Here is a 23,446-nt window from a genome sequence, read left to right on the forward strand (position 1 = left end):
TTTACACGTGGGTGAGCAGTGTAGCACCTCCCAGTTTCTTGGTCATAGACCCTGCGCCCCCTTGTACCCTATACTACTGTATGTTCAACATGCATTATTGGCTTAGCGCGGTTCTATAGCTAAGGAGGGTCCTTAGGCTTGTCCATAGGGCCCCCTTCTTCTCCAACATCTCTTTCCCTGACTTCGGACTCCCGATTGTGGACCATGTCGAGACACTTGGAGGTTAGCTCGGTTCCGTTGGTCCGCGTGGTTGGTTTGTAACGGGATCTACTTTTGGGCATGGTCTCCCCGCATCTGACGAACTATTGCAAAGGAGAAAAAGTTTTCACATTATTTGCCTAAATAACAAGGCGAACAAAGGAGAAATCAACACCAATAATAGTTCGATGTTTGATCAGGCCACGAGTATGGGCGATGGGATCGCCGAAGACAGAAACCACCATTGTGGATCCAACTTGCTGTGCCGGGACCGTATGGACCCAAAGTGCCGTACCGAGCTAGGGAGCCGGTCCCCGGTACAGAGCACCACCGATACCCCGGGGACATCGGCGTCTACCCCGACATCTTCAAGCGAAGACGGACATGATAAACTTTTAGGAGTGGACCCCGACTATTGCCGAAGAATTTTAGTGAGAGGTTAGTCAACGAAACATTTGAATTGTTCTTGAGAAAATATATCCAGTGATGAATTGCAAAAAAGTAAGCATCTTATTGCAAAGGTTTGACTAATGCTCAAATCCTCGAGCTGATGCTCAGCATGTTTGCATTTCCATTTGATTCACTACAATTATTATGCCTACTTCCAATACCAATGCTATTTAATATAGTAAGTATACTAACCCTAACTATAACTACCGCGCTGCTATAAAGACGTAATTACAACATCACCACACCACAAATATAGTTCAACATCAACAACTATCCTTCACTGCTATACTTTCACTGCTTTCACTTTCAGCTGCTCTTAATAATAATAATAATAATAATAATAATAATAATAATAATAATAATGGCACCAGTTGATTCTTGTAAGCTGTAAGTTGATATATATATATATGATAGGGCTTATTTAGTTATAGATCCAATGTCATTGATAATTAATAAATAAATAAATAAATAAAAGCCTTCATATATGAAAACAGGTTTGAAGAATAAAGCTTAACATTTTTGCTGATTTGCAAACATTGAATCTTTAAAATGCAGCACCTGAGGTGAAAGATAGAAGCTTGTTTATTTTAAATGATCCATTAGGCTATTATAATAGCAGTTGTTGCTTTTACAGCAAACTGTTAACAAATGATTCAGTAAATATTGCCAAACAAAATATATCGCTATTCAAAAGCACAAGCCATCCCAAGTACGTCCATATTTATGTCTGTTTATGTGTGTGTATACATGGAGATGGGGTTACTTTAGTGTGTGTTAATGTGCTGTTAATGAAAGTAAAAAAATAATATGTGTCCACGCCCTCTTTGTTAAAAAGGAAGGCTCATCACCAAGGCAAGGTGCATGAAATTCCACTAACTATCCTCACAATTATATTATGAATAGTCAGAAAAATGTAGGCTGCTCAAATACATCTGTATATCTATATATATTTTCTATAGGCATACAAACATCCACATTTATTGTATAGAATACCTTTAGAATTTAAATAACAACTTTTCTGTTGTTTATATCAATAAAGTTAATGGTGTTATTCTATCAAGCCAGAAACTCATAACTCATCAGTTAAATTCAATATTTACAAATATATCTGCCATGATGATGATAATGTGTCTGCAGTTAAAACTCAACTATGAAAGATTAAATGACCTGATATTACAATACTGATGTTAGGATAGGGATACTCTCAACATTGACCAAACTAAACGAACACATAACCGTGAAAAATATGTAAATAAATGCACCAACTAATAAATACATCAACAATACCAACAACAGATGGAAAGAAAAATAGGGAAGATAATATATCAATAAATGCCAAACTAATAAATGCACAGTCAATACCAATGATATGTTTGACACTATTATATTAGTTAATGCACATCAACTTGAAATGTGTAAAGGCTATACTGAATTAACTTGTTTAAAAGTGTGACCAAAATATTACGAAATGTCATGCTTCTTACATGCTAAATATGCCACTAATTATGTGACTCTGACTGACTTGAAATTCAATTAATTGGATTCAACTCAATATTTTTGTTTAATAATCTGAAATATCTCTTTGCACTGCTATGAATCTATCAAATCGATTATGATGTCAGTAGACTTAAAAAAAATGTGATTGAAGACAATGTTTCTGAGAGAAACCAAACAGTTAAAATATAGGAAATAATGTATGCTACTATATCATTACTGATACTACTGCTGACTAGTAGGCCTATATTTTCTATGTCATATATCCTGATAAGATGTTGGCCTGCAAAAATCAACATATTAAAACTTTACAATTTGAGTTGTGGCCTATTCAAGTGGACCAAATAGTTTCTAGAAATATGTTAATTACGTCATTACCAGTCATGCCGTTAGCCGGATATCTGTCCATCAACGTGGGCTACAACAATGTAAATATAACTGATGCCCTAACAATATCGATGTTCATCACTATATGAAACTAAACGTTCCCTTCCACATACAACATAGGCCTATATGTGCGCATTAATTTGATATTCACTTTGGCCCGAGCCTCTCATTTTAACATCAATAATTAAGCCTATACCTATACCCAGAGATATAGAACAACAGTCTGATGTCATGGACACCTAATGCTCTGGAACAATTTTGCAGCCATCTTACTTGGGTCCAGTTCTAAACCAGCTATAATAGGAACCTATGGCAGAAGTGGCATGAATAGTGTTGTATAATACAACTGTTGTATTTTCTAAATAAAATACACATACAATTTTAATAAAAAATGCTTCTAACTGAAAAACATATACGTCGTTTCTTAAAATTAGCTGTTTAAAAATGAAGTTGAGTGTGTCTGCGTAAAATTAGTTTGGTGTGTCTATAATAATTTCAAAAAGCAGTAGAGGTAACTTGATCTGGTCACAGTAAGATGGCCGACCTGTGGTGACAGCAATTATGATGTCATGTCCCCTCTACTGTTCTATCTCTATGCTTATACCGGTCTATATGTGCTCAATTATTTCGGAAAGTAATTTTTGCACAATTTTGTTTAGTGAGTCTGGGTGCGGTGCGAGCTGAAAGCCCGCTAATAGTAGTCTGACTGCCGTCAGAGCTTGATTAGATGTGCTGATGTGGATCTGAGCGGTTTTGGCAGAGTTGCTGGGGACACGGAGCTAAGCCTGCAATCCCCGGTGTCACTATTTGTTTTTAAAGCTGACGATTGAATGCGCTGGATACCTCGTGAGAACCGGGGTCAGCGAAAGGTCAGCTAGCCTGTCTGTCCTATGTGTTCCGAATGAACGTGCAAATGTTTTAGGACACTGGATAACTCATGCAGCCTCATGTAGGGGTTGCTCATGAGTCTATTGTATTAATGGAATGAAAATGTATACATTCGCAATTCTACCAGAGCACTAGCATCATGAATGTTAGCTTGGCATCGACGCAGAGGGAGACCCTTGATGTAGGCCTATATAGATGCTATTTCCAGCCTTTTCATAGGGAGTCACTGTCAGTTTTTCCACGTGATCCAGGACATATAAATGACGATGAAACCTACATGTAACTGGCGAGGCATCAGCTGTACAATGTTTGATTGTATCAAGGATGTGTTTGTCACAATTAACATTGCTTTTATGTATTGATGGTGTAATTAGCCTACCCTGTAACAACACACTCTATTTGCATGTTGTTATATTCAGTAATTGCATAGTTCAGGTGAGCAACAATGTACCCAGTGTATTTTGCTGAGGGATGGAATAGATTTTGACGCAATACATTCAAAACAAATACCCATGCAGTATTCAGCTGAGACTGACGTTACTCCAAATCTTGTGAAGGAAATAGTGCCTAATTTCATTGTTTTATTGTGTGACTCAACGTGTAATGCAACAACCTAGACTGTGTTTCATATGGACATATTAATTAATCAATTAGTAGCTATAATCTCATGATTTAGAAATACAGAATCTAGTGAAAATGTTGCTATAAAACCTGGCATAGTTATATACAAAGGTATAATGCTTGTACACAAATATCATAAAATAACACGATTTTAGAAAACATGTTTATTATGCATGCTGGGTTCTTATTTCTTGTGTCTTTTCGGCTGAGGGTATGGGAGGGTATGGGAGGGTATGGGGGGGTATGGGGAGGTATGGGGAGGTATGGGAGCACGACGTATTTAAGCAATGGCCTCAAAAGTAGTCTTTTCGTTTTCTAGTCCTTTTAGAATCTTACTCTCATACCAAATAATCGTTTTGGATCGCGCTCTGATTTAGCCTATACCTTTCAAGAAAATGTTGTAGCCAAAATGTGCTCCGAATGCAAAAAGAGTGTTCTGACAGGATAAAAGGTAGCATATTCTTCTTCAAATGGATGTAATTGAATACCAAAATGATGATTGCATTACTGAACAAATATGATTTCATATTGGCCTTTAAATTGCAACGTCAAATGTTTTCGAACATGTTTATTGGTGCGTCGACTGCACGTTCTCCCGGGTGAGTTATGGGACGCATGCCAAAAAAAGTAGGCCTAATTGAAATAGAGCTCTGAAGACGTGTTCTCAAAATAAGTTACTCGCTCTGAGGCAGACAATGATTGTAATATCTAGTTAGAAGGTATGATTCTGTAATGAATATGCATCGTTGAGCTGTCAATATTTTGTCTCCTCTTTAGTGGATTACTAAATGTATTGCAGCAACAACGACTATCGCCAGGATTAAGCTTTATTTTTTCAGGCTATGTTGCAATTTACATATAATTTCACCAACTCAACTGACAAAGGTTATTCTCTGAAAAAAAAGGAAACACGATTTCAAGACATTTCAATCTATAGGCTACCAGGTAATATTCATATTTGGCCAATGCATTTATTTTACTATGGCCTATCTGGGAACACCTATACTCACCATCAGTTTCCTTATACTTCGTATCATGATCACTATAATTTGGGAGTGTAGCGTCCCCCCTATTCCATTGCTTCCATCCAACTTGGGTCTGGGCCATTTGTCTGTGCCATTGATGGCATATTAATATTAACCCTGAAACCAAATTCAGAGTGTAAAAGAAAAAGAAAAAGAAGTAAATAAAAATAATAAATAAATAATACTAACTTTACCTTTATTATTCAGCGTATTGTTCGTGTCTGTTCAGAATTCATGTAGAATAAGTCAATTATTAAGACAATTATTGCTTATTTACATTAGGCTATGGTTATTTACATTGGGCCATTTTGCACTGTTTGTATGAAAATATCCACAGATGCCAAGGGTACCATCCGGGAGATTGTTCTGCCAAAGGGTCTCGACCTCGACAGGCCGAAACGCACGCGGACATCCTTCACTGCGGAGCAACTCTACCGGCTCGAGCTCGAGTTCCAGCGCTGCCAGTACGTGGTTGGCCGCGAGCGCACCGAGCTGGCCAGACAGTTAAACCTCTCCGAGACGCAGGTAAGACATCGCTGCAGTATCACCTGATTCACTTTTTCCAGAGTCTTGAGTGGGTGGCGTGTAATCAATTACGAGATTGATATCCCATTGTTCCAACACTAACTATGTGTTATAGTATGAAATCTCAATGTCTACTTTGATTTAGATACCGATTTATAAAAGGCTATTCCAGTGTTACAGTTTTACTAGTTGCACAGTTTTACCAGTGTCTTGACTTGATTTACTTCCTGCAGTTATCAACAGCGGTATCACAACGGTGATATAGTTGTGTTTTATTACGCATATTAAGATACAACAATGATTATCAATCTCATAGGTGGGTTTACGGCTACATCATTATTATCATCATAATAAACAAAGTTTTCATCATTATCTTACAATTAATACAGTGTTATGTTAATGTTGACTCATTATTGTTGTCGTTGAGATTCTTTATATTATTGTTAACAGAGAAATAAGGCCCTGCACTCACACCGGTTTGTATACAGGCATATTTCATACTCAATGCCTCATATTTCCTACTCCAGCCATTTCTTTTTGTTTGTCCTTTATTGTTGCTCAACCTTTACCACGAATATGCTTACACTGTGAGAGAGCACGAAACAAGATGCTTTACATCTTCAATACAACCAGTGTCTTATACGAACTCAAGTCGCCATTGATATGTACAGTCTTTGTGGAATAGCTCTTTACATGGGCCTGATCCACGAGTTCATGTTACCAGTGCTGACAGTTCACTATGGCCCCATCACCAGGCGCCTCACATAAATAAACTAAACATTCTAACCCTCTCAGCGATGCAACTATGAGTGAACTGTGTGCAAAGCAGCGATGTAACTAAATGTGAACTGTGTGCAAAACAAAATATAGCCTAATTATTATGATAAACATAAAGCGAAGTTATAATGACGTTGATATTAAGGTCTAATAATAATTCTAGTAATAATAATGATAGTTCTAATAATAGTCAACTAACGATCCTAATAATAATAATAATATTAATAATAATTACAATGAGTACTACTAATAATACTTGCTAATAAATACATGAATTACACTTCCGTATGCTAGTTGGGTTTTTACTACCAAATAAAACAAAAACAACACCCAGCAAAATTAGAGCATGGAGGAAACATTAACAACAACTGGTCATGCATGTATGATATGGAGGATCCAGGGTCAGAGACAAAGCTGATGCCAGCACTAGACGATGACTACACCCAGAAGGACAGCAGTTCACGGTATCAACAAGCCAAAACACAATACAACTTGTATCGTGAGAATGTTGTTTGCTGATGCATTATGTCTCTGTTGCAATGCAGCGATGGTCGGGCTATTTCAACCGCACTACAAGTTGTCTTGTTGAAATAGGCATATAGCCTATACATTAATCTCATATAATGAAAAAGGGGGAGTTTAGATTATCGTTAAATGGTTATTATGAACGAATCACCTCTTATTTGAGGCGACGCTTGTAGAAAGGGCCGTGGACAAACTATATAATAATAAATAATGGTCCAACTTTACGCATCTTCCTACATTGATTAATACTCATAGGTCTACGTAACATAATTTATGAGGCGACGATTAAGGCAGCAATCTAACCCTTTTGGGACATAGCCCATGGTCATACTGTGTCCCTCATTAGTTCTGGCACTGTTGGTGTCGGTGGGAGGTGCCTGTTTTCTACCTCTCTTCTGGAGCAGAAAAAAACGGTTTGGCGTGGGGTCCTCATACACGGGGATCTATAAAACAATTAATATTACATATTCCCATAACGTGATGTTATATGTATAATTTTCACGCCTTATTAGCATATTGGCACAAACTTGCTTTGTTTGTTTTTTTTGCCATTGGAGCAAAATGGACCGATCACTTATGCGCTTTGTTTATGGGATTCCTTTGAGCTCATGTACCTTTCTGAGGTCAACACATTGAATATTGTTTTGATTGAGCTGCCTACCTCTACCAATAGATTTTCTTCGATTGTTATTTTTTTAGACAACCCAAGGCTAAACAGTCGAAGTTAATATCTCATTTTTAAATATTATGCCCATTCTTATGTTTCAGTGATGTACAATACGTTTATATTGTCACTTGTTCGAGTTCAGACTGTTATTGGTCCTCAAGGCTTTCAACAGACGCCATTTGATTCTCTGATATTTTGAAAGCATTTCCATTTGGAAAGCTCATATTTAAGAGTGGTCGTGAAATGCAGAATAGAGTGTGGTTACAACAGCTTTTTGAATTGTTTATAACGACTCAGTCAGCATAACAAAAGGCAACATCTTACTCTGCTGGAAATACGTATTCATTTGCATGTTCAAATTCAGAAGCCTGTCCCGCATCATAACTGAAATGCACTTTTGGAAAAATCAACACCCATTTCTGAATGCTTACAAACTTCATTTGTGGTCATCCCTCCATATCCTCCTCACAGAATACTTTCATTCAATGTCAAGTTAATTTACACTGTTCATTAGTCTACAGTGCTGGATTGACAACCTCTCTCCACATTACATTAAGCTTTGTAGCAACTAATAATATATGTAATAACTGTTGATAATGTAATAATTGTTGATAATGTAATAACTGCTGATAATGTAATAGAAATGCTGAGCAAATAAAGTAAAAACCCTTTGCACATCATGTAAAGGTTATGATGAATATTGTAATAACTTCATCCAATAATGTAATAACATACTAGTATCTCAGTCTTTCAGTCTCACATTTCAGTTACACTTTCTTTGCTGTTTGTATATCAATAAACTATTAAACACACTATACAGCACCAATCCTAACCCCTGAATCCCAGGCACACACACACACACACACACACACACACACACACACACACACACACACACACACACACACACACACATGCACGTGCGCACACACACACTCACCCACACCCACCCACACACACACACACACACTCACACACACACACACACACACACAGAGGATTGGATGGGAAGGTGGATAAAGAGGAGCTCAACCTCTTCATTACACAACCCAGAGCACTGACTGTGCCCACACACACACACACACACACTTACTCTACACAATCTCACACACACACACACACACACACACACACAGACACAGACACAGACACACACACACACAGACACAGACACAGACACAGACACACACCTAGCATAATGGTTCTCCTGTCTGACCATCCTCTCTTATTCCCTTTATCCTCTTCCCTGTCTCTGATCCCTTAGTGCTGCAACCTTCTGTCAAGTCTCATACTGACCAAATGTATGTGCAGATTCATCATCCAGAAAATTAGAAGAATGTGTCCAATTCATTCACAACTCAATCTGAGAAGAGTAACCATAGCAAGTCAATTCTAATTAAATGTAATTCAGTTGTCATTGCAATTTAGTCAGTATTGAAATTGTATTGAAATTGTATTGATCTAAATGTACAGTCATAACTAGTCAACAACAGAGGAAGAATCTCACTCTCTCTTTCTCTCTCTCTCTCTCTCTCTCTCTCTCTCTCTCTCTCTCTCTCTCTCTCTCTCTCTGTACTGAGTTCCCTACCTTCCCTATAAGACTGTGCATTTGTACTGTATGTGTGTGTCTGAGTTTAATATCAACTGCAACAAGAGAGTGTAAAGTGTGGGTGTGTGTGTTGGCACGTTCAGTGGTCCAGGTTGTGTAGTGAAACAGGGTTGACCCACGGGTGACAGTTTTTACATTATTTGCTCAGAATTTGTATTACATTATAAGCAAGTCATTATATTGTCAGTTTGTATTACATTATAAATGCTAAATGTTATTACATTATTACCAGTTATTACATTATGGGCAGTTATTACATAATTAGTTGCTATATGCCTATATCACACATTTAGGCTACTCACAGTAAACATTTCTCCAAAGTAGAGTCACATGCATTTGTGTTTTAATTATTAAGTTAGCCACAGAACAAGTTGGTTAAGACAAGGGTTGTCATTGTATACATCACCTTTCGGCAGACTAGGCCGACCTGATAATTGCAATCTAAAAATGGCTTTCAAGTGGCCTAATTCTGAATAACCCTAATTGGATGACAAATAGCCTATGAGTTGAATAAAATGGTCAGGCATGGCAGCGTTATCACACAAATTAGAACAATATGTCAGTTGCCTTCAGCCTAAGGGTAGGCTATTCCCAAAAATCCTATTTTAGCATTGTGTATAAAACAAAAACGTAGAGGCTGATCTTGTAGGCCTATATGTTTGTAGACTGTTTTAGAAGTTGAACATAAACACACTGCACACTGGGCATCCATTCCATGCTATCGTTGGGAATCCATTCCATGCTATCATAAACTATTTCTTTTGATTCAAAAGGATTGGTTAAACTGATATGACAAGGTATTATTAATAGCCATATAGCCATATAGCACTCCGTATTCAGAATGAAAATAGAATAGGGCCTCCAATTTTGTCAGTTTGCCCAAATATTCATGCATTTTATCTACCTACAAAATAACATGAAAGTGTTCTTGTGCTTTATATAGCCTATGTTTTAACTTAAATGTGAATGTAAATTAATCATTTATATTCAGTGTTGTTGATAGTTATAGTTATAGATGAGATCACTTTGAAAGATATAGCCCACAGTTTCTATTATCTTTTTGGCAGAACAAGTCATAGTTTGTAAAGGTGAGCCCCCAAACAAAATACTTTATTAGAATGCGATGAAACGTCAATATTCAGGTTTTCGTTAAACCAATTTTTAATATTTTTAGCAGCAGTGTTTGGTCAGGTATTCACATTACACAAGCAATGACACACTTTCAGGACGCATCATTGAAATAAGCTGTTTCAGCACTTTCACTGGGCCAAAAATAAGAGACTGCGGTTTCATATTGGATATTCATCAGCCATTCAGCTCTCCAAATCTCAATAGTTCTTTAATGGTGTGCTAAATTTACCTAAGATTGAGCTCATTATCATGGAAATCACATGTAGAATGTTGCACAACCTATTTTTATTTTATTTTTTATTTTGCCTGTAGCCATACAATACAGAGATCTAACTGCATTCAAAGCATATGGTAAAACCCTTTTTTTTTTAAATAAATGCTGTGCTACCTTGCCAAATGATTTAAATGCTATTGAATTTTAAAGAAAATAAACATTCATAGACATTAATGGAAAAAAAGAGACTGTGCAACCTTGTCAGTGTGTCTGTGGTTTGAATGAAGTTGGTTTTAAATCATTATATTATGCTGTTTAAATACTATTGTATTTTAAAGGAAAGAATGTATATTAAAGAAAGAATGAATTGTATTTTAATGCCATGAATATACATTCATGGAAGCCTTTTCTGAGAACAGTAAAGGCTGTGCAACCTAGTTAGTGTGTGGTTTGAATGGCGTTGGTTTTAGATCTTTGTATTGCATGGCTGAAGTGCTATTGAAGATTACATAAACAAAGAAAAGGTTGTGCAACATCGTACACGTTTTTTTCAATCTTGGGTCAATTGAACACTAAAGGCTATACAACCTTGCTAGTGTGTCCCTGGTTTGAATTAAGTTAGTTTTATATGTATTGTATGGCTAAACCGCTATTGAAGATAAAAACAAACAACAAAAAAGGTTGTGCAACATCGTAGACATTTTTCCATCATAATGAGCTCAATCTTAGGTCAATTAAACGCGAGATTTGAAGAGCCGAATGTCTGACGAATATCCAATATGAAACTTATTTTACCACGGTACATAACCGTAGGCCTAACCTAGTTGTTGTTGGGTTGGTTATTAAGTGCGCATCATATGGTCGCACCTTGTTAAATAAAGGTTTAAAGAAGATTTCAACCATTCTAGTTGCTGTAGAGACACCTAATTCCACGAGTCGTGTTTGTGAGCTGTAGCCAACCATTACACACCGTCTCCAGTAAAAACAACGTTTGCTTCCAGACCAATTGCGCGGAAAGCGTCGGGGTTCGCCAAGAGACAAGAGCACATGAAAGCAAACTATTTGGGGGGGGGGGGGGGGGGGGGGGGTGAAGCCAAAAACTGCACTCAGGAAACACCTCTTCTCTCCCAAACCCCAGCAGGTGGCTCCCGGCTCCAGAGTAACGCAGCGGGGAGACCCGCACCTTTGGCACGCAATCAAGTTTTCTGGGGAATGTGCGCTATGCTGCCAGGTGCATATATAGCTACTCGTTTCCGCCTAACAGTCTCCGCTCGGAACCTGCACCTTAGCAGTGAGAGAAGGTTTCCCATCAGAACCTTTATATGTATTTATATTTTTTGTCTATTGCCCAGTCATGTTCATCAGCTTTATCCTTACACTACATTTTTAGCAAGTTTTCACTTTTCACAAGTCTCCTCTCGGAGTAGCAATTTATGCTGTGGTCAAGCATCCTCTTTCAGTGATGAATCTCATCCTATCCTGTTGGAAAGGGAACCAGAACTGCTTGCATGGCATATTTCAACTTTAGCATATTGATCCAAAAGATATATCAAGGGGATGTCCCTGTCTACAGATTTGTCTGGCAAAATCAAAATCAAGTGATAACTGATGCATAATAAATCACTCAAAATATGACTTGTTACTATACACCTTTTGCTCTGGTAGGCCTCTCTATTATGGTTATATGTGTAGATTAATGCACATGCTTTTACTATATGGCTTTTGTATATAGAATTGCTATTGCTATATGTGTTCCATTTCCAAAATGATTTTTATTCTTATTTTTAGCCAACATAGTTAAATACCATTTGTCCCTGTGACAGCACACCAATTGTGCTTGTGTTTTCCCCCAATTCTTTTCTCAGATCCTTGTCTTAAATGCAATCTCAAAACAATATTCAGTACTAGAATGTTGCTGATATATTTTTTTACAATGATATACTCTAAGAAGGAAAACATTCGTAGAAAATTATATGAATTATCACAATTGTCAGATTCTCATAATGCATAACTTAATTTGAAAAATGTTTGGAGGACTAACGATGACTATCCACTATTATACCATCGGTGCAATTTTTGGAACACTGATATATAACTATAGAACACTGAGACATTTTATGCACCTAGGCCCAGGTCTTCATCTACGCCTTCACAACTCTGTTCACATTCCAACTGTTACGATGATGTGTGGCCCTTATTTAAGAGCTCAGCAGAGCTTATTTAATATATTGCATTGTATCATTCTATTGTTCTCTGCTGCCCATCCATAGCACAGCCATGGATTTAATGGTCGAGGGGCTGCTTAAACTAGTTTAATCCTGGAACAAATGGTAAAAGGCTAAGTGACCGAGGTAATGGAATCACAGTCATTTCTGTGGAGCTTTGGACAAAAAATAGAGACATGTAGTCCATGAGTTCCAAGGAGTCATCTGTGATGTCTTGACCCTATAGCTTTTTATGTGAGCCATACGTGATAGAAGGGGCAGAAAGATAGCCACAGGTTTTCCAACATGCCTCTAGTAGGTCACCCAGAGTCATTCTTAATACGTTATGATCGGATCCTAATCTTACTAGACACGCAAAGAAAGAGAGTATTAAAATTATGGATAACACCTCTGTTTAGAAACATTAGCTTCTTCCACCCAAGCTAATGCCCTTCCTGCTGACAACCCCCTTCTGGCCTGCTCAGCTCCAAGTGTATGGCCCTTAGAGAACCAGACGCATAGGGAAACATGGCATTTAGTGCCTTACCACCAGGAGTTAGCCCAGACAGGGCATATTGAGGTGGTACAGCTGTTCAGCCCCCCCAAGCTGATTTTATAACAGGTTGTTGTATAATTGTATTGTTTACAAACCCAAAGCTTGTTGTATACTAATACTGTGATAAACAATTTACCTGTGTTCCTGGGTAATTCAACACCTGAACACCACATTTGAATGTTATGTCTACTCATTCATTGTCACTCAGTATAGATGTGAGTGTGGACTAGCCCATCACAACCTACAATTACATTTGTCTGTCTCGCCCTTTGTCAATGCCCATCCCCACCCAAGGCTGTGGCGAGAGGAGGGACTGAGGTGACGTGGCTGTGAAGTGAATGTCCTTGCTGTGTATTGTTCTCCATAACGGGCCAGACAGACAGTGTCTCGCCATGCATCTGGATCGAGGAGGGCCCAGCCATGACGTAGCCTTACAGATGTGGAAGAGGACAAACACTACCAGGATTGTACAAATGCTGAGAGTAGAAAAAAAAAGATGGGAAGGGAGACTGACAGACAGACAGACAGACATGGGCCTAAACCTTCCACAGTTGCTATATTGTCTATTTATTGTGAGGCTGTATTCTCAAAAACTGTCATTTGTAAAGTGGGGGCTTCATTGAAGTTACTGGAATAAACCATCATTATAGGGGGAAATAGGGGTCTGGGGGGAAAGTTATTTACAGTGATTTCACTTTTGTCTACAAAGTGCAACAGATCTAAACTCAGTATGGTGTATTCAGTACAGCTTAATACAAGTGTCTAGACCTTGCGTCAGGAAGTACCTAAGTAATCATATTCATTAATCTGAAAACTTAAAGGCAATTAAATATTTTAGTAAGCTTGTTCAGGTGGAAAATCCCTATTGGGGATGACCTTTTGGACTAATGAGGACACTATGGTGGATGCCTGTGTGCAAGGCCTTCGTGTCATTTGCTGGCCAATGCAATCATATCATTGGATTAGCAAGAACAGAAATCTTTAACATTCAATGGATACAGTATTCCTCATCACAAAACTGGAATCCCCTCATGTGGTCAAACAACAATCCACAAAACACAGGCTTTTGTAGGCAAGTAATATATGAGGATATGTCAATCTATATGAACAAGCCAAAATGCAATATTTTTTTATCTTTTATCGTTATAAAATGTATCCTTACACTTTCCAGAATAAGTTGAGGATGATCATCACTGCAAAAGCATTTTCAAATTCAACATTACATCCCCTAAAACATGAACCCACTATCATTCAAAAAAACAAGGGAAATGCACACATTAATCCTGTCAGTCAGTCTCCTGTAGTTCTGTAGTAGTGAGAGCCTAGGTGTCGCCAGGCTGCACTGTTGTGTCCACCACACAGGGCGCTGTGGTGCAGTGGGCATGTTTCTCTAATCAGTGGAGGGGGGAGAGAAGAGAGGCCTAAAGCATCCTCTCAGTGTTTGCACAAACACTCTAAGCCTAATTGCCTTATCTAAACCTCAACATCACATTGCTGCGCTGGGCAGAGGACGGGGCTGGGGAAGAGGGGGGGGCCTAATAATAGTCCCAAGTGCTTTTACACTAAGGAGGATTAGGCAGCCATATCTACCATTCGATAAGACGGGGTTGACCCTGGGCTGAACCTGGCTGGATATGTGTTTCAGCAATGCAAGGGAGGGATGAGGCACAAGGGTCAGGGCACGAGGGCGAGAGGGTGAACAACTGAAACACTGATGATGATGAGAAGAGGAGAGGAAGATGAAGTATAGCTTAGAAGAGGGAGCCTGTGTAGAGGATAAGGACAGGGAGGGTGGAGCTCAGCCGTGACACAAACACACAAACACACAAACAGAATGCAGGCAACATGCCATACAGAACATGCCATACACATTCCTTACCATAGGGTGCCTGTAGCATGTATGTAGATATAAAAACAGCATTTATGCTGATGAAGTTGATCCCAGTGAAGATCTAATCAAATCTTGTTCATCTCACCCATTAATCACTGTTGGGATCAGATAACAGAGTTGCAGACATTATTCAATGTTTTCGTATGTTGTTCTGTCCAGTACCTGAACGAGTGCTCTAACCGTTTTGCTCTAACCCCCATATCTCCAATGTGCAGCCAGATTACCGTACAGTTTCCATGTTAAAAGGTGGTCATTGTGCACCGGGGCAGTCTGGTGTTCATCACATGTGTTGGATCAGTGGAGTCGGGCTAGGTCGAGCTGCGGTCGCCGGGGGAACCACTGAGCCTCTCCAAGGGTCACAGAAAGTGTTAGAAAGATTGTCAGCAGGTGTCCTTCTTAGTGGATTTTCACCTCACATAGCCTTTCTCTGAGAGATTAGTTTTTCAGTCTACATTGTTTGATAGTTCCTAGTAAGCCCATTCAAGGAAGAAAAAAATTCTCCACATTTCTTCTGATCATTTATCCAAAACCTTGTTTGGAAAAGCTCATTGGACTGACACATTTTATGTTTTTTCTTTGGTTTAGCATGAAGGCGATTTCCATTTATTTATACAACATATCATCTTAATTCTATCCCTCAACTTTCCTTTACTTTGACTCTCTCTGCAGACGTTGCAGGTGTGACAGTGCAGATGTGACTGTCCAATAGAGTGGGATATGGTTGTTGAGCTGCTTTAGGATGATATGGACCTTTATTGACATTTGCCTTCAGAGCTGCAGGTGGCTTAAGCTCACATCCCTCAAGCCTATCCTTATTTCGCTGCCTGAGTGTGGACACTCCTCTGCCCAGCCCACCCCAGCCCCAGGAGTGCTCTATTAGGGCAGAGTGCAGTGGAGTGGGAAGGGGTGGGGCAGTTGAGAGCCCCTCCCCTGCCCTCCTGTACCCCAGCCCTCTCCTGCCCCAGCCCTGCCATCCCCTGCCCCAGCCTGGCCCTTCTCTGCCCTGCCCCAGCCCTGCCCCAGTCCTGCCCTCTCCTGCCCCAGCAGTTCCCTAGTGGAGTGGAGTGGGGAGTGCAATGGAGTGGAGTGGGGTGTAGTGGAGTGGAGTGGGGAGGGGAGGGCAAGGGCAAGGGCAGGGCAAATACAGGTCACTCCTGTAATCTCTGCCCCAGCTCTGAACCCTGGATCCCATTAAAGGGGATTTATTTCCAATAGTGTAGATGTACGAGAGGGAGATTTGCTTTCTTCTCTTTTCATCATTTTCCCCCTGCTAAAATCCCTGTAAACCAAAGGGTTTTTCTCAGGCGCAGGACTGTGATATGAAAGCCCAACGAGGCCACACCCATTCAGAGGGTGGGAAGAAGTGACTGGCCTGGAATGTCCACCAATAGAGGTGTAGGAACACATTTAGCAGCAGGCTTCAGTGTGAAGGAGTGATGGAGTAAGCAGATGTATAATCAAAGAGGTTGCATATTACATTACGTTGCCCCTATAGCTACGTTGTAACTTTGTAATTAATCTAGTAACAACATTGTATTAACATGCTGTTACATAGTACATTAGTTACATAGTACATTAGTTACATAGTACATTAGTACCTGATTTGTTATAACATAGTAATTGAGTTGAGGAGTTTGTGTTACTAGGCTCCACTAGCGGAATAAAGACGGTTCCTCATTCCATTCTGTAGTACAATATTGTTACTAGAGTAATTACAATGTTACTACAAAGAAATAGGGGCTACTTAACATAAAGTGTTACCCAGAATAAAATAGGGATACAATGGCAAGACAGATACTCAACACACTGAAAAGAAATAGCCCATATGAAATTTAAAAAAAACCAGATAGACATAGACAAATGCCTACACACACGCACACACTCACATGCACCCAAACACAGGGACTAAGAGCACACAGCACGACAGTAGGCTCTCCCTCCCTTTGCTGTTCACACTAACAAGTGGCGGCCGTGTCCTGTTCAGAGCTGGACGATCCTTCCCAATCTCATTATACCTGTCCTAATGGATCTCCAGGGGCCATGATCTCACTGCCCAGAACCGTTTATAGAGTACTCATAAACACAGATCGCTAATGCTAACCGATGGTAAGGGCCTGTGAAGGGTCTTAATGTCAAATGGGATCATGTGATGGTAATGCAAAATAGTTGTGGGGAGGAAGGGGGGTGGTTTATGTATGAGTGTCGTGTGTTCTATTCATATGTGACCTCTCTGTGACCTCTCTGTGACCTCTCTGTGACTCTCAGTGTGAATTCAGTTCACAGTCGTGCATCCCCCTGCCATACTGGCACTGTAGTTATAGTGTATTGTGTAGGTGGATAGTCATCGTATACGCTCTGCGCCTGTTGCGTTTGCTGTGTGCACTGACTGGAGAGATGACATGTTCCGGGCTTTTAAAAGCCTCACATTATCCTGGCTGTCAAATCACCAAATTGTTGTGAAACATTAATACAATTACATGAATACTTCATAGCTGAGGCCTGCGAGCTGCGAGCTCTAGCAGTCTACTGTGCTGTACCAATCCCCTCTTTATCTGGATTAGGTCACAGGATTCTCAAGATAACGAGGAGATGAGTTGATGGTTGTATGTGCATGTGTACAATATGTGTAAGTGTGTAGGGCTGCATAGTGAGTGCTTAAACCCTAACCCTTAAAATAGGGAGAGAGAGAGAGAGAGAGAGAGAGAGAGAGAGAGAGAGAGAGAGAGAGAGATCATGAGGCCATACTTGCCTAGCGACTCTGCTTATGTGTGTGATTGCCATCACTGCAGCTCTATGCCTTGCCTTGCATGAACCCCCTCTAGGACTAGAGGGCTGGGGAGGAGGAGGAGGAGGAGGAGGAGGAGAGGTGGGGATCGTATACATTTTTCATGTGCATGATTTCTCTTTCTGTGTGTGAGCAGCATCTGATCTCCCCTGACCCTGGCTTGCCCCCCAACCTGCACCCCCCCCAGCCCCAACTCTGCCACACGCTATACATTAAACTAAAGCACTCACTCATCAATTAAACATTTCAAACAAGGACAACCAGAGTTCACTGAGCTTCATCACCTTCTGCCACACAGTCCCATGCTGAGCTATGTGATGAAGCTCACTGCCTATGTACAATAAGAGATGAGAGCTCTGCCCTTTGTTTGACAGTAAGTGTGGGTGTAGGAAACTGGTTGAGCACCTTTCACATCCGTCTAAACTTATCCCAGTGCTCTTAGCTACTTTGTCTTTTTGTTTGCGCATCCTGCATGGATGGACAGGTTACTACATAGGTATTGTGTGTCCCCAAATCCCTCCACTTGCCACTGTGTACACACAACATGTTATACTGTAAAGTTGCATCAGTTAAAAACATCCACTGATCCATCTGTAACTCAACTCTTAAGTGCTATGCAACATAATTACTTTGGTAAACTGAAATTAAAAATGAACTTTAAGCTTAATCAAATTGAATGGTAAGTAGTAGATTCATTTTTTTATTAATATGAGCTTGAAGTTATTAAGCCTAGTGTCAGCTTTTACAATGAACCAGCTAAATCACATTCTAACATTTTAAGTGTTTCTCTGTTCTCCTCTGTTCCTTCCAGGTGAAGGTGTGGTTCCAGAATCGTCGCACCAAGCAGAAGAAGGACACGACCAAGGACTCTGATAAGCGTTCCTCCTCTAGCTCTGAGTCCCTGGCCACCTGCAACATTCTCCGCCTGCTGGAGCAGGGCCGCCTCCTCTCCTCCGTCTCAGGCCCACCACCTAACCCCCTCCTGGGTCACCCTCACCCAGGGAACAGCTCTCTACTGGGCAGCCCCATCGGCTCCTCTTCCTCACCAGGGGTGAGTAGCAGCACGCCTCCAAGCTCGGGGGGAACTTTCGGGCTGTCGCTTCCCTCGCTAGGGGGCACCACACCCTCTCCGCGGCTGGGCGGGCCGCTGCCTCACTCCCTCTGCTTCTCCATGCCCCTGTTGGGGGGGGCTCACCATGAACTGGTGTCTGGGTACGGCTGTGGGTCCTCTGCCTTTGAGCCGTACACACGGTTGGACAGGAAGGAAGCAGACCACCTGGGAGGGAAGAAGACGGTTTCTTAAGGAAAAGGATGTTGTTGGGGTTGGGGTTGGGGTTGGCATCCAAACTCCCTCTGGTCTCCCTCACCCAACACACATATGGCTGACAAGGATGGACAGAAAACTGGGAGAAGGTGAGCCCCAGATTGTGAAAATTAAAAAGAAAGAGACTACAGGGCTCTCCTTGTGCCGCCATTTTGTGTCATTGCACCCTGTCCCTGTTCTTCAGCTGCTGCCATACAATGGTGACAGGACGTGGGGTGACAGGGGTGATGATGTCACACACGAAAACTTACTTGTGAATTTAGAAAATCAAATGTGTGTGTGTATGTGTGTGAACTGTGTGGAGGACAGTTATTTTTCTTAACACTGTCCTTACTGTGATTTGAATTACCCTTCACTTTGTGCAGTGTGTTTGTGTGCTTTTCTTTCTTTAGGACTTCATTTTCTTTTCAAATGTATCTTTAAAAAAAAAAAAAGACATTTTAGGCCCTCACCGATTCAATCTGAGTATAAATGGTTGATGGTGGTCTACAGAACAACATTTTAAGGAGTGCAGTTAAGAAAGACATACTCTTCCAAACATACTCCTGTGTAAACCACCAGGTTCTCCATTTCGGAGAGTTTAAGCTTCATTATATGGAAGCTTCCTGCCAGAAGATACTACTCAAATAATCATACACTTTAGCAGTTTCTAATGTCAGTATGTATAGTGTCCAACACAGATTTCTGTAAATTCTTTGTTTGGTTGTGTGTATGTCTCTTGATGATAGACTCTGGACAAATGGTGTAAAATGCTACTCTTGGGTAAATTCAAGCTAAGATAAAAAGATAAAAGTAGTTATTTGAAAATGCTCGATAGTTATGTCCTTGCCAAAGTATAAGGGTTGGCAGTGCCTCTGAGCTACACACTCGCGTCCAATTACAGAAGTAAATTGAGGCCAACCTAAGCGAGTTGACCTTTAAACTTCTGCCCTTTGATCTTGAGATTAATGCTTGGTGTCTGATTTACCAGTGACACTGTAGCGCTCAGATGAATGACAGGCTTAGAGACACTCTGGTTACCATGACGACCCCCAGTTAGATAATCTCAAAATGTTTGTTTTTGTACATAAAGCTATCCATTTGTCCATAGGTTAGTTCACATCACTAGGTATACGTGTATGTGCATTGCCATCCTTTCCCAAATCTTATGTTTGAATGTTGTTAATTAAACTAAGGTTTGGCACACATACACTACCACGCACAAACAGTGTTTATAACCGGCCATATCAGTACTTTTCATATTCTCATGAAACTTTGTGTGTGGTTTTCTAATAGGTCAACTATTTATGCAACACGCATAGACTGCAAATAAGCGTCATCATCATCATCACCATCATCTCTTTTTAACTTTTCTCTCGAATTATAAGCTTTTTGTACTGTATATGTTTTGGGGAATTGGTTATTTCAACACCAATTGCTTTTTATTTTATTATTTTCAATATTTAACAATTATATTTGTCTGTCCCTCCCAGAGACTCTCTCCCTTGCCCATGACACTTCTCCTATTGTATAATTTCCTTTAACTATTTTTAATCAAAAGCACTTTATGTTTCTAGATTTTTATAAGACCTCAAAACACCCCTTGTTTGAAAAGCCCCATAGTAGAATATAATCATGTGGTTCCTTCAGTTCTCCAACTGTTGTCAAAAGACATCAAAGTTCCCCAGAACCTTGGAGCTTCAGAATGATATTCACAGTCAACATTCTACTGTTACTGTTCCGTCGGCCCAGTTCCAGAATCAACAGTTACTCATCAGAGGACAGATTAAGTGTTAGAATCTGGGTTCAGGTTTTTAACATACACAGCCATGGTCTCACAGCTTTTTTTTAACAGCTTTTGCTGTTTTGATTTTATCCAAAGAGACCTGAATCTCCCAGCCGTCTGCAATTCACAGCAGTTTCACCTCAATTTGTGAGTGTCAGATGAGGTACTGGTCCGTCTTTTGGCAATGTTTATTTTTCTTCACCTCATGGTTTGTGGTTCCCTTATTCAACTAGCATATTTAGTTTACTCTAAACCATATTTGCTTGCTTTTATGTCGCCGGTTGATTGACTTATGTTAGGCCTCCTAGCACCATTCTCTTCTTCTCTAGTAAAGGTCTGTTTTCACAACATGACATCAATTAAAAATGGCCGCCCTCATCTACCTATTCACAAATAAAGGCCAATGTCCATCCAAAGCCAACCTGTCTCTAACACTCTCATCAGCTGTCTTGTTCCCTTGCATCATCTCTATAGTGGCGCCCTGCTGTACAGGTATTAAAAGTCGCCATAGTCGTGGAAGCCTCTTGTATCTTTCATCTCTTTGCCGTAGTTGAACTGGGCTATTGTTGAACGCTGTATTATTTTCAATAAGCACCATTCATTATTCATAGGCTTCGCCATGACATATTAAAGGCCATGATAGACCTGAGAACCAGGCAGGCAGAAGCAGCCGAGCTCGCACCATGGATGGGTTCTCTTTCACATTCACTTTTTCCTTGATCCTTTCCTCTTCAAATCTTGTTTGTTTGTATCTCAGAATGATTTAAGTCTCTCCCTTGACACTTTGCCCAAGGAACTCTGTATCTCTATACACAGAGAGACGTGTTTTTTGGGGGGATTTTTTCCTTGAAAGAACTACTGTGTTTCCTGTAATGTCAAAGTCCTGTGTGTCTACACGTACAGTATCCAACTCAGATGTTCACAGTTTTGTATGCCAACTAATCAAAGAAGCATTCGCCCCAGTCATAACCAATTGGAGTAGCTCATGGTCACAATGATCTCTCTCTATATACACCGTCCATTTCCCATTTATATCAACATCCTCACCTGCAGTTGTACAGTCATGTGTTTCTATTGTATGTTTTAAAGCTATACTTATTCACAGTGTACACACATGGAAAGCAGCACAGCACAAAAAGGCTATTACAGTGAATGGTTTCACTAAAGGGGAGGCTGTCCTCATGTTCAAACACACACAAAGCTTAATTTTATAAAGATTCAAAGGCACATCAGCAAAATAGACCCACTGGGTCTTACTATTGCTTTTATAGTATATAGGTCTTTATTAGACAGCTTCTCTCTCTCTTACTCTTCACTCGCTATCTGAATAGAATCAATTATTTTCTTTGCGTGCATTCTGTGACATCTTGCACCCAGTATTCTTCATCATCACATAGTCTGGAACATGAGTTGGAGAGGTTACCGTGGTAGTGAATAGTTCCCTTGTAAGCTCTCCAGACAGTTCGTCTTTTTCTTCCTGTAAGCGGTGCTACTGTATCATGAGTTTGATGGTTTAAGTCCAATGAGATTGTGTGGAGAATTGTCTTTATTTAAAAAAATAAAATTTAAAAAAAGTCTGTTTTTGTTGTTACGCACAGCGAAGGTTCTGCAATTCCTTTGGGCAGTAAAGTTGTGTGTAACCAGTAAAGTCGAGTTAAACGGCACCAGCTATGATAAAGAGCCAACTGTACAATATGAAAATAAATGGGTCTTTGCACAGTATCTTCATGTCAGTATCATGTGAACTTAAGGAAAAACAACAAAATAGAAAGATGACTGAAAAAAGAAAAAAACGTTATATATGCTTTACAATTCGTTGTCTCATTAACAATTTGCACTTATTTAAAGAGACTTTCTTTGTGTTCTGGTTGAAAAGAGCTGTTTTCAGGCTCGGGCTACGGCCAAGATTGTATAATATGTATATGTATTTTTATTCATATGCATATAAATATATGTCTATGAAATTTGCTCTTTGTCTGCCTCTTCCTTGTGTCCTTCACTCACGTTACTTCTATGCCAAGGCTATGATACAGCAATTTATGGCTGCATTTATGAAAGCTATAGCATGTATTCAACTGGAAATGTTTCTGTTAAGAAGTGAGAATTTTGTGTCAACAAGTACAGTAGTCACATACACCAACATATATAGCATATATGCAGTTATAGTCTCCATCCTCAGTTTCCTGTCTGTGCGGTATATAGTATTTGTATGTGAAGACGGTAAGTGTACAGCATTAACCACTTCAATATGTTCAAAGTGTTGGGGAGTAGTTCCACTAGATGTATCTCAACTATTAGTTTAAAGGAATAGAGTATGGGATATGATGCCATAGCAAAACAAGCGGGGCGACGCAGACTTTAAAAAACGGAGATGCAACAGACTAGTCGCATGTTGCGACAGAGTGACAAT

The 23,446-nt window shown here is 39.9% G+C and overlaps 1 protein-coding gene across 1 annotated transcript; it reads left to right on the forward strand.

Annotated features, from left to right (window-relative positions):
- Window positions 1-386: 386 nt before the first annotated feature.
- On the forward strand, window positions 387-19,250 carry vax2 (ventral anterior homeobox 2; the record flags this gene model as incomplete). The annotated part of the gene is made up of 3 exons (XM_083665122.1): window positions 387-636; window positions 5,401-5,588; window positions 18,759-19,250. The coding sequence occupies 3 exons, from the start codon at window positions 387-389 to the stop codon at window positions 19,248-19,250; spliced, it is 930 nt and encodes a 309-aa protein (XP_083521248.1).
- Window positions 19,251-23,446: the final 4,196 nt, after the last annotated feature.

The sequence above is a fragment of the Argentina silus genome (assembly GCF_951799395.1).
Source record: "Argentina silus genome assembly, chromosome: 1".
NCBI lineage: Eukaryota > Metazoa > Chordata > Actinopteri > Argentiniformes > Argentinidae > Argentina > Argentina silus.